At 45.6% G+C, this 12,258-nt stretch overlaps 2 protein-coding genes across 16 annotated transcripts in view; both read left to right on the top strand.

The window, feature by feature from the left end:
- Nucleotides 1-6,454: 6,454 nt before the first annotated feature.
- UBB (ubiquitin B) lies at nucleotides 6,455-8,844 on the top strand. Of its 3 annotated transcripts, none has more exons than XM_056331497.1 (2): nucleotides 6,455-6,576; nucleotides 7,383-8,844. In XM_056331497.1, the coding sequence occupies exon 2, from the start codon at nucleotides 7,389-7,391 to the stop codon at nucleotides 8,532-8,534; it is 1,146 nt and encodes a 381-aa protein (XP_056187472.1). In that variant the 5' UTR covers nucleotides 6,455-6,576; nucleotides 7,383-7,388; the 3' UTR covers nucleotides 8,535-8,844. The 3 variants fall into 3 exon arrangements, with proteins under 3 accessions (XP_056187472.1, XP_056187457.1, XP_056187466.1); XM_056331482.1 differs by lacking the exon at nucleotides 6,455-6,576 and adding an exon at nucleotides 6,651-6,777; XM_056331491.1 differs by lacking the exon at nucleotides 6,455-6,576 and adding an exon at nucleotides 6,730-6,749.
- A 3,269-nt stretch (nucleotides 8,845-12,113) lies between these two features.
- LOC130145817 (transient receptor potential cation channel subfamily V member 2-like) overlaps nucleotides 12,114-12,258 on the top strand; it is a 49,347-nt gene continuing 49,202 nt past the window's right edge. For 10 of the 13 annotated variants that reach the window (XR_008820704.1, XR_008820703.1, XM_056331297.1 and 7 more), the window contains exon 1: nucleotides 12,115-12,217. The gene's annotated coding sequence lies outside the window, so the exon portion shown is untranslated. Of the gene's footprint in view, nucleotides 12,218-12,258 lie in introns of all 13 variants that reach the window. The other 3 variants (XM_056331304.1, XM_056331313.1, XM_056331322.1) reach the window with 2 other exon arrangements.

Genomic DNA, 12,258 nt, shown 5'->3' with positions numbered 1-12,258 from the left:
CGTGCACCCACCCTCGTTTAGAAACAAAGCAGCAGCACTGCAGCGTGTCAGGATGCACCTGCAGCAGCGTATTTGGCCCTTCTGAGGCTTGAAATCCTTACAACAGCCTCACAGAGAAACGGCTTCCAACGCCATTCCCACCAGACAACTGCTCACAAATCCCATCACCAGAGTCTTAAAAAGGAAAACAAGATAGCGCATACATTTAGAAAAAAAGCAAACACCAAAAAAAACCCCACCCTTAGTAAAATGTGAAAGCACTCCTCTAGCGGTAAATACCTTGGACATGGTTATTCTTGAACATCTGAAAGACAGTGCTGTTTCTCAAGTAAAACTATTCAATGCAGGGGAGAAGTACAACACTTGTACATGTCCAAGTCACATTTGGCAGGGGGGAGAGTCATGCCACGGATGAATCGTTGTGCTCAGTATTGCAGGACTGGAAATATATTTTGTTTGATTTATAATGGGGAATGTGTGTTTTCAGTAGGACTTAATGTCTTGCTCTTTTCAAAAAGGGGAACAGGGAAAGATGGAAACAAGTGAGCTGACAGTGTTGTGGGGGAAAAGAGGCACCAAAGGTACACGTCTCAGCCAGGAATATGGCAAAGCAACTGGACAATGATGAATGGAACAGCTCTTAGCATTCTCTGGTCTGGAAAACAGCTTTAAAAACATGCGACTACAGTGTGTAGGCTGCTTCCTGAGATGGCACATACCGGGACTCGCATAACAATCCTGTGGCTCAGCACCTCTCTTCTCTGATGATAGCAAAGGGCACCGACTTGCAATTTCCTGTTATTCCTCCTACGAACCTCTGTACTGGTTACTCATCCTAATGGAACCATTTAAATACATTGTATGTGACCCACGCCAGCATGTTCATCTGTAGCTCCTGATCTGAGCCACTCCCAGACCTTTAGTCACACTAGATTTCATGTTAGTCACTTTATATTTTGGGAGAAAAAGTCGCTGAGGTGAAACTGGAGACGACAAACTGAAACTGAGCCTGTGCAGTTTGCAGCATGGATTCATTTGCCTTTGGTGTGGGGTATGGCAGGTTTCAGCTTACACGGTCTGCCCTTTTCTAAAAGCAGTTCACTGCCCTGAACTGAAAGCCACAACATATTTGAGGAGCTTGTTAGTGATCAGCTCACACAAAGGACCTCCTCTCTGCCAGACAGGAGACACTAGCACTTGTACACTCTCAAAAAGCACTTCCAGTCAAAAAACAAGAGAGTGTGCAGTCCATGTAGTATCTGCAAATCTATCTCTCTCTGTGCCCCTCCAAATTAGTTCAGCATATTTTAAATGTGGAAAGTTTTTTGAGAAGCTAAATTCTGTTCCCTGTGACGTTTCAGAATAAAGATCTGGAAGACAAAAATGGAAGAACAAAATGCAGTTTTGTTTTCAGAAGGCTATAGTAAATAAATTCTTACTCCTATTTCATTAGTTTCATATCTTATTACAGAGGACTCTTAAAGCTCAAAACTGGGTCTCACATAAATAATCAAGTCAAGAGCTTCATAGTGGATCTCTGGCTGATGATGAATTTCACTGGTATTCTGATTTTCAAGCCCTAAATGTCAGTGGTTGTGTACTGTGTTGTCAGTGGGCACAGGGCATTTCCCAGTGCCCAAACAGTTAACAGCTTTCACTGGTACATTACTTCCAGATCTGATGCAATGTTTGCAGAACTTTAGTAGAAGCCAGTAGCTTGATGAAGAATGCTTTTGCTCCTAAGCTTCTGAGACAAAATGGAGAAGGAAGAACTATTCAGAAAGACGAAGGGATGGACAAGAGGAAAAGTCCAGTAAATCACTCACTGTTCTCTTTAGGTGTCTTGTGATATTTGAAGTTCAACAGCTGGCGTGTTTTAATGTTAAAGTACAAAGATATTTTTCTGTGCCATCTCAGCTCTGCTTGTGTAACAATGACTCAGCTCTGCAGACCTGGCTTGCAGCCTGCATTGAGATTCTGTCTGTAAGGGCATTTTCATCACAAAAGCAGCATTGAAAGCAGCTACACTTTTGTGGGTTAAAGGGAATTAGGAACTGTAGATGCTTTTCGTCTAAGAAGCAGGGGACTAGGAGGAGTGTATAGCCAACACCACACTTAAAAGAACAGAGGTAATTAAAACTACTGGCTTGAGCAGGGGAGAAAAACGTCAGTGCTTGGATCTTAGTCTTTCTGTTGTGGAGGGGGAAGCGTTTGGGACATTCTCCTCACCACCAAGAGATCCGAGATGGATCTGAAAACAAAATACAGGAGCTACCACCTCTGTGCCAATGGATGGCCTTGACAGTATTTGGTTTTGTTCGCTGTTGGAGAGATTCTATTGAAATGTAATAATAATGAATAACAACAGTTTAGGACTTCTTTCTTCTGTCTTTCTATTTTTCAGGGTGCCTCTTTGCTATCCTGCTGAAAAACCTCACCCCAGAAACCACATACTAAATCGGTTCAGACGCAGCAGCAGCGAGAACGTGAACAAAGAGAGCTCCTTCACTGCAGTGCAGCTTGGATCAGATCCAAAAGACTCACAGGCTGGAGGCAGACTGAAAAGATGCAGACAAGTAATTTTTAGAATAGACCTAGCTGTTAATTGTTGCTTTCACTGGCATAACACGCAGGCACAAACCTGTGATTTTAGGCTGATGGCGTCTTTACAAAATGCCCCTTAGAAGTCTTACATCAGAAGCATAGTGAATTGACACATGTTCCTCTGGATCGTTTAGACCTACAAAGACATGCCCAAGCCTGTTTATCATGGCAGCCCAGGTCTTAAAGCTGTATCCCATGTGCTCTGCGAAGTCAAAATATGCTTTAAACAAACAGCGAGGCAAAGGAGTATTATTTTCTTCTTTTTACTACAAATCTGGATACCTATTTGTTTTTCTTATGCTTTCAGCTCCTGAAGTTGGTAGCTTATTAAAAACTTTGTTTGTTTAAGGTATTTTTAGCATAAGGCTTAAAAAACAAAACCCAGATAGTTGTCTTATTTTGGTAATCTCATAATATGACAGTCTATCTCACAGTACTTTGAACTGTGACTATTTTTGTAACCCTTGAGCTTGGCAGTACAGGGACAAGCAGTAATATGCCACAGCTCTGTTTGTCTTGTGGCTGGAACTTCAGCAGGGACTGGGCCTTGGTGCAATGTCACGGGTTTGGGGAGAAAGTATTTATCTCCACAACTGTGTATAGGTAAATATAATTATCCTGTGGCATATACAGAGAGTCCTGAGGTAGTTATGAGTAATATTATGAGATAGGAATATACATTGTTTTTTCCCTCTGGCAAGTAGCCCTGCTTTTATCTGAACAAAGGTACCATACTGAACTTGGTACACATACTCAAATCGCCTGATTGGCTGGCTGTCCCAAGTTAAACCCTTGTAACTAAAGATAAACAGATTGCTCCATTTGACATTGCTCATGTAGAAACGATACACTGTTGCTAGGACTTAACATACCTAAAAAATAGACCCAGCTTGTGTTCTAGAATGTACAGATTTGTTAGAAACATTTCTTGGACACGGGATTCTTCTCTTCTGAAAGTAGGTTGCTTTGTACTACTGCCCAATGACCTACTTCTGAAACCACTTGGAAAGAAGTATGTATTCCCAACTGCAGGCCCCATGCCCTGGCAAAGGCTGGAACCACCTGTGCAGTCAGGCCAGTCACAAGCTACAGATTTGTTTTTTCAGCTTTGCATTTATTTATATACAGTTCACAGTCAGCTGCTTGATGATCCCTATTCACCAAAAGCTACTCTAGGAACAGTTGCCACTGTGTGTATGTTAAATACATCTGCTTTGTACAACCAAAATAGTTCCTGCACCATTTAAGAATAAACAGATCTCCTTTCGCTGTATCAAATTCAGGTAGTGAAATATTTTCTACAGAAATTCTGAAGTAAAGCTGAAATTCAGTAAAAGGAAGTCATAAGGCCATCACCTCCAGCTTGGAAGATTGTTCTGTACCACGTAATGTTTGAAAATGCGGCAGAATCTGGCCTGCAATATATAAACACTGCATTCTGACTTTACAAAGAAGTACCTTTCACCTTGATAATCATTATAATTGAAGTAGTATACAAAATCTGTGCAGGTATGAAATACGTAACATTTGGGGCATGAGTTCACCACAGGGAAAAAAGCCAAGGGCCAGGAAAAGAGGTATTTAAGAAGCTATGTGTATTCAGCCCACCCTGGGACAGGAGAAGTGGGTTCTGTACTGGCATGTAGATGGCTATTGCAGATTAGTACTTAGGAGAATTAAATTAATCCAATCAGTGAAGGCTTCAGAATGCTAATGGTGGCCTGTGTGGAGTACCCTGCCCGAAGGCTACAGAAATTAGTTTAATTCTGCTAGGCTCTGGAGTTGTGTGCACAAAGCCTAACTCTTGTTTATCTCTTTTGACAGAGGGATAACTGAGGAAAATAATGAGGCTTTTTTGCATGGAACTGATGTATTTAATCCATAATTATTTTTAAAATGGAGTCTGCATTCGATGTCAGCATGTTGCTGTCTGCACTTGCTTTGGATAACATCATTTCCCTGAAGAATGAATTTTTCAGGAGCCATTATTAACAAGGTATTTAAAGAACTACCCATTGTAGACCCATCAGTGGAGACTTTATTCTGATCTCTTGATTTGAATACCTTAACAGAAACTGAACAACAATAGTGAAAGCAGATTAGTCATGGGATTTAGCCATACCTTAAAATAAAACGAGGGCTCCTGTGTTTTCTGGTTTACACGGAAAGGAGGAGAAAAAAAAACCAACAACAGAAATTTCTCCCATCTAGAGGGACATTAAAAAACAAAGACATGCACACTAAAATCCTTAACACAAGCCTGATGTCCTCAAACACAAGCCAGTCTTTAGATTAGCCTGTGGTTAATCTCCAGTTTAACAGATGTGGCTTTTTACATTTCTAAATATTACTTACTCATGGCCTTCCTCTCAGGACTCCATGGTATTGTTTGGCTGGGGGACACTGTTCCTGGAGCAGTGCCTGGGACATACAGGCTTGGAGCAAACATTTAGGCACCCTTGCACCATGCAAACAAAATGAACCTATTGGAAACACTGACAGCATAAAGAAAACAAATGTGCTATTGCCTAAATCTGCCTTTTTCCTAAATTTATATAGCTGAAGAGTATTTCCAAGGTTGGTTATTGCCATGGAGCTGTCTCTGAACTCTGCAGTTACCATTTTCCCCTCCTCCTGTTTCTACATCATGAATAATTACCATTGGGATGATTTATTTCCTTTTTTACTGTAAACCAGGAGGCACTGGCAGACACAAGCCCTGTTAGGAGAAAGGAAAGCACAAGGATGTGGTGGTGGGCTTTTTTATTGGGTTTGTTTTTTTTTTTTTTTAAGGGGGAAATAGAGTAGCTCTGTGCCAAATCGTGCCTTTTACCTGTGTGCTTTGTGAGTGGGGGATTTAACAGCAAGTTCATCTTCAGGGAAGCCAGGAGCTAGCTGCAGATAAAACACTGCCACGTAAAAACCTGTTTGGATTTTGTGTGTTCCAGATATAGTATGATGTAAAATGAGTTAAAAGCCACTCCGAAAGGTATGATGAAGCATAATTAATACGAAGCATGTTTCCTCATCAGTTCACAGATGGCAGTTGCTCCATAACCTGATCAAAGCTTCCTGTTCTGAAGGCAAGTAAACAACCATTTGAATTTCAGATGTCAGCATTTCATTACAGGGCCTGTTTTGCAACCTCACGTTAAAGAATTTGTCAGCTGGCTGAAATGGGTTCAAAGGGCTGCAGGAAATGGGCTGCGTGATGAGGGGCAAGCTCACTGGCAGCAAGCGTGACGCACCACGAGTCACTGACACTTGCCACATTTCTAAGTAACATCTTCTTAGTTTTGCTAAGCTCACTTCAGCTTTTCCCGGCTTTTTCTCACAGCGACAGGCCTGGCCTTACAGATTGTTCCAGGCTCTGCCATGAATCACCTCACACCACCCAGGGGAGGGGGTCAGGCAGATGCGCTGCGATCTCAGTGGTTCAACAGAACACATGCACCAAGTGCTGCCTCTCGTTCTCCGGGGTACTGTGCCGCCAGGCCAGGCCAGGCTCTTCCCTAAGCGTTGTGTGGGGCCGCAAAAGGGGCTAAAAGAGACCGCCGCCATGCCCGCGGGCACCGCTCCCTCACCGCGCAGGGCAGTGCGGCAGCCCCAGCCCGCATGCGCGCACACCCCTCCCCGCCAAAATCTGCCTCCGCAAGGCGGCTCCCTCCTAGCAACAGGGCTGACCTCACCGCGCACCAATCAGCTCTGAGTAGCACCCGAATCTTCCAGAGCTTTCCTTACAGCCGCCCCCCCGCCCTTCTCTGGCTTGCCCCCGGACCAACCAATCAACACCCACTCTTTGGCTGCTGTGCCAATCTCTGCCGAGCTTGCCGTTCTTTCTGGTAACCGCTTCACCGCGCCTCCAGATTCATCCGCGCACTCAGAAATTTCCAGATTTTTAAGGGTCCGAGGCCCCGCACTAGGAGTCCAGGATCCCTTTGCCCCCTCCAGAAAGATTTCAGGAGAAGAAAGGCGAGTATTTTGCAAAACAGTGGTCTTTTACTTGGGACTACTTTGGGAGGCGGATGGATACGTCAGTTTACGAGGGCGGAGATTGGCCCTGACAGGAACGGTATAAATAAGGGTGGTGCTGCGTCACAGCGCATATCCGTGCTGCGACGGGACGAAGTAGAGAGTGCTGAGAGGTATCGTTCAGGGCCGGAGACGTGAGACGTGAGTCGGGAGATGGGATTGTTTCGGGGTTTCGAAGGGGGAGGAACGAGAGTGTTGGTGTGGCTAGGGAGGCATAAAACGGGTGCTTGTGGGGCAGTGATATTTTTTTTGGGGGGGGGGGGGGGGGGGGAGAAGGGTTGTGCGGAGTCTCGTCGTGCTCTGAAGTGTGTCGCTGAGTGAGGAGGGGGGTAGAAGACAAATAAAATCGTTACTTCGTGGGAAGTAGGAAGAGAGTCTAAAGGTGAAGATGGCGGAGGCCGCGCCGCCTTGCCCGGAAGCGGGCTGCTGAGTCACTGCCGGGGGAGCGGCGCCGCGCAGCTGCCTGCCGGGCGGTCCCTGTGCCGCGGGGGGGGGGGGGGCGGCTGCGCCGGCTTGGGGAGCCACTGGCAAGAGGTACTGCGAGCACTCCGCTAGAGTAACACAGCATGCCGAACCTGAGAAGATATTTATTAGGCGAAATTCGGGGAATATTTATAGAAAATGTTCATAAATATAAAACAAACGGTAACTGGTGTTACAGCGTGAAATGGCGGTTGTCTTTTACAAGTAGTTAAAGACTATATCTTACTAAGTAGTTAAAGCTGAAATTTCTGTACGTTTTGCAGTTCAACATGCAGATCTTTGTGAAGACCTTGACTGGCAAGACCATCACCCTTGAGGTCGAGCCCAGTGACACCATTGAGAATGTGAAGGCCAAGATCCAGGACAAGGAAGGCATTCCCCCTGACCAACAGAGGCTGATCTTTGCTGGCAAGCAGCTGGAAGATGGGCGCACCCTGTCAGACTACAACATCCAGAAAGAATCCACCCTCCATCTTGTGCTGCGTCTGAGGGGTGGCATGCAGATCTTTGTGAAGACCCTGACTGGCAAGACCATCACCCTTGAGGTCGAGCCCAGTGACACCATTGAGAATGTGAAGGCCAAGATCCAGGACAAGGAAGGCATTCCCCCCGACCAGCAGCGGCTGATCTTTGCTGGCAAGCAGCTGGAAGATGGGCGCACCCTGTCAGACTACAACATCCAGAAGGAATCCACCCTCCATCTTGTGCTCCGCCTGAGGGGTGGCATGCAGATCTTTGTGAAGACCCTGACTGGCAAGACCATCACCCTTGAGGTCGAGCCCAGTGACACCATTGAGAATGTGAAGGCCAAGATCCAGGACAAGGAAGGCATTCCCCCCGACCAGCAGCGGCTGATCTTTGCTGGCAAGCAGCTGGAAGATGGGCGCACCCTGTCAGACTACAACATCCAGAAGGAATCCACCCTCCATCTTGTGCTCCGCCTGAGGGGTGGCATGCAGATCTTTGTGAAGACCTTGACTGGCAAGACCATCACCCTTGAGGTCGAGCCCAGTGACACCATTGAGAATGTGAAGGCCAAGATCCAGGACAAGGAAGGCATTCCCCCCGACCAGCAGCGGCTGATCTTTGCTGGCAAGCAGCTGGAAGATGGGCGCACCCTGTCAGACTACAACATCCAGAAAGAATCCACCCTCCATCTTGTGCTGCGTCTGAGAGGTGGCATGCAGATCTTTGTGAAGACCCTGACTGGCAAGACCATCACCCTTGAGGTCGAGCCCAGTGACACCATTGAGAATGTGAAGGCCAAGATCCAGGACAAGGAAGGCATTCCCCCCGACCAGCAGCGGCTGATCTTTGCTGGCAAGCAGCTGGAAGATGGGCGCACCCTGTCAGACTACAACATCCAGAAGGAATCCACCCTCCATCTTGTGCTCCGCCTGAGGGGTGGCTGTTAAGTTAATGGTGCATCTTGCTTGACAAGATTGCCGTAGCACTTGTGTTTGCACTGTAGTTATTACATGTCTTAAGTTAAATGAGCAAGGTTAATGCAAGCTGAAGTAACTGCTGAACAACTGTCTGAAATGCTAATAAAGTTTTCTGTTGCACATTACAACTTGTCTTGTCTTGGTTCAAGGTAGTAAAATCAGTGTATTAAATGACTTGCTTTCTTTGGCTTTTTTCCATGGCAGTTTAAGTCTCTTTGCATGTATAATGAGGATCTTGTGGATGAAACCGATCTGGATTAAAGTCTTAATTCAAGCACTACTGCCATGTTGTTTCTTGTTCCTAGAGTTGTAATGCTCGCTTCCAGGAAGGTATGTTCTGTTACAGGTCCTGGAAAGCTACAAACCAAGTACAGGAGCCCAAGTGTCGGTACAGCAGGGTGGGGGTTGCTGCAGTTGGTGTGTTAATTTTAGTCTAGTCCTGAGCCAAGGGTGACAGTCTTGACACTGCTGTGAAGCTACCAGTCATGGTATGCTCGGGTGGGGGGTAAGCAAACATGAATGGTGGGTTTTGGTACAAAAACTTGTCCACCCCAGTAACAGACTCTTCAAAGTAAAAGAAGCTACTTAGAATGATGTGGAAGCTGTGAGCTGGGGAAGTCTCAATCACAGAATTGAGGCAGGTGAAAACTGCCTTAAGTAGTGAATGGCAGTATGTGAGGGCTTGTAACTTCTGGTTTAAGTAAATTTTATGTGATTCTTTAATGCTAAAAGCTTGGGACTTCTCACTGAGTATTTTTTGGTTTTTTTTTTTTTTTTTTATGGGGTGGGGCAAGGAAAGTCATACAGATGGGCTTAGGATGGTTTAGTTCAACTGAGTGGTGGGGTCTTGTGGGTGTAATTGTGTGCACCATCACAGAAACTCGTCTGGGTTGTAAGGATTGTGGCTGTCAGTCTTCATGTGTTGAATTTTGACAGCTGCTTAACTTAAAACAGTCTTGGCAACTGTATGCTGTGTGTACTGTGCTGGTGCACTTTGCTTTTCACTGGTAGCCATGTGTTTTGCACCATCTGGGTAGATACTGGCAACTGTAGCATTGCAATCTGAGTTTGTTCCTCTTTCAGCTTTCAATGTAACATAACCTATCTGGGGTAAGAATGCACTTGCACTGGCAGTGCATTCTTAGCCCAGCTTCAATTGTGGCCAAAAAGTTATGCTACTCTTTTTGTAGAAAACTGCACATTGAAACCAAGTTCAATGTGGTTTTGATGGTTGTAACTGATAGCTTTCTTTTTGGGGTGGTTTTTGTTGGGGTTTTGGGTGGGGTTTTTTTTGTTGTTTTTTGTTTTTTTTGGTTTTTTTTTTTTTTAGCTGCAGGGCTTGCTTCCCTGTCTAAAGAGATGGTTTCCTTGTATTGAGTTTTTCTGCAATTGCTGCTTTGGCTTTTTCACTCTATGCTTTTTGCAGTTTAGCTGCTTAGCCAGGTCTTGCTTTTTTTCCAGTTTAGCCACCTGGGCAGCTTGCCCAGAGAGGTGGAGACTCCTTTCTTGGGGATACTCAAAAGCCATCTGGACATGGGTCTGGGCAGCCAGCTGTAGGTGGCCCCAGTTGAGTAAGGAGGCTGGGTGGGACTGCCTCCAGAGTCCCTTCCAACCCCACCCATCCTCAGATCCTGGGTGTCATAGTATGGTCCATGCTGGTCGGTAGTGTATAAACTCCCTGAGCCATCTGTAGTCTGGAGATGTGGCACTGAATGAATTTGCATTATTTTTTTTGCTACAGATTTGCTCCATGGTAAAACTAGCTGCTTTATCTTGTCTGGCTCATAATGAAGAGGTGTCCTTTCTCAAGCTGTAATAATTGAGCTGTGCTGCGTGGTTGCAGACGCTGGTCAGATAACGCAGGCTGCAGGTAGCGCCTGCTTTGGTTTAGACGCCAGCCTGTGAATGGCAGGTGGCCTTCCTCCCGGGTTAGTCACGGGAGGAGAGCCATCGCAGACGTGTTGCTCCTGCGCTGTGGTGCCCAGGCTCATTAGGCAGCGCCAGCTGCTGCTGGCGTTGCACAGAGCTGTGTGAGGGGTTTCGGGACGGGGACCCCGGCAGGGCGATTGGGACCCCGGCAGGGTGATGTGTAGCTGGCCGGTGGGTGCGCATCAGCTGCTCAGCGTGTGCTCACTGGAGCTTTACCCGGGCTGAGCCAAACCCCTGGTGAACCATGGCCTCTGGTGGTGCCGTTTGCGGAGCCATGCATGGAGCCTGCTTTGCTCTGCTGTTGCACCTGGGGGAATAAGCAGTGGGCAGAGGGGGGAACGTTCAGGCGTTTTGTGATTGTGTGTACAGCTCAGGCCTAGTCCAGGCAGCCTCACTGTGCCCGTGTGCTGTTTTCCCCAGCCCTGTAGGAAGATTTCCTTAGGTGGGGCTCGTGCTGAAAGTTAATTAGGTCTACGTTTGGCTTACTAGAAATAGTACAGAACAGCACATCCTTAAAGCCAAAGCCCAGGGAGTGACGTCCCCAGGCCCTGCGGTGTTGCAGCACTTACCTGGGGGAAGAGCTCAGGTGGCTGGCTGCGGGGGCACGGTGCTGGGCTGGTCCCTCTTACAGGAGCTGTGTTATTGAGGCTTCTGATCCCTCGCCTAATGGGGGGTAGCCAGATGAGGTGACTGCAAGGCATTTCATCATTAACAAAGAAAAATCTTTGCAATTTATCTTAAATGAGGTGAATTAGGGAAATTATATAAATGACAAGGAAATGTAAACACAAATATGCATAACATGCATTGTTTGTGCTGAACTAGTTGTGAACAAAAGGCAAAGTGAGAGGTATCAGGCAGTATGAATGATTGATATTGTTAAGGTATATTTATTTTTCTTATGATGTAGCAGTACCTCAGTTCAATCTGCTGAGAGCCAACTATTCATAACTAAAATAAGAATGTAATAGGCTTTAGCTGGAATCTATATGCTACTGAAATAGAATAATCCTAATGCTCCCACATTGACAACAGATTCTGACAACGTCTTTTAATCCTGCTGCAAGCTGAGCTTTGTGACTGGCCTTTGGTTTTTTTCTTATAGCTTCAGTTGCTATCTAGTATGTTCTCTCTTAAAAATTAAAAAATCCAAGATTTGGGGGTTTTTGTTTCCTGTGCTTTTAATAAAATACTTCTGTTTTAAGAAGACAAGTGAGATAACCCTGTTATACTGGATTTGGATGCTTTTATTATTTTGCTCAGAGAGCAGCTGCCCCAAAATGTAATCATATAGGGAAAGTGAGGGTTAAGGCAGGTAAACACTGGGAATACCTCAGGGGTTTTGCAGTCTTGTCTGCAGTTCCAAAGGGGTAGTGTAGCAGCTTTGTTCAAAGATCCTTGGCTGCACAATTTTATTTTTATGGAACTTCGCTGCGTCATCAAAACCAGCCTTATTTGGAACTTGAGTTTTCAAATTAGAGAAGTTTCTGTTAACTATTCTGATACAGAGTAAGTGAATGGCTGTAATTCTCACAAGTATATGCTTGCAAATCTTTTTTTTTTTTTTTTTTTTCTTCCCCCCCCCCAAGGAATTTCCTATCCAGGTTGTTTTCACAAGCAGCAGGAAATCAGATGCGTAGAGGCCAGTGGGTGTCACTGTTTCGCCACAGAAGTGTTGTTTTGGACCATGACTCTTGGATTTCGTATTTTGCCGCTATTTGATTGTCAGTGGAGTATTCCTTCAGGCTGTAATCCTACAGAAAGG

This window comes from Falco biarmicus, chromosome 1 (genome assembly GCF_023638135.1).
Source record: "Falco biarmicus isolate bFalBia1 chromosome 1, bFalBia1.pri, whole genome shotgun sequence".
NCBI classification, from domain to species: Eukaryota; Metazoa; Chordata; class Aves; order Falconiformes; family Falconidae; genus Falco; species Falco biarmicus.
The sequence above is the reverse complement of the archived record's forward strand: the minus strand, read 5'-3'. Positions and strand labels throughout refer to the sequence as shown.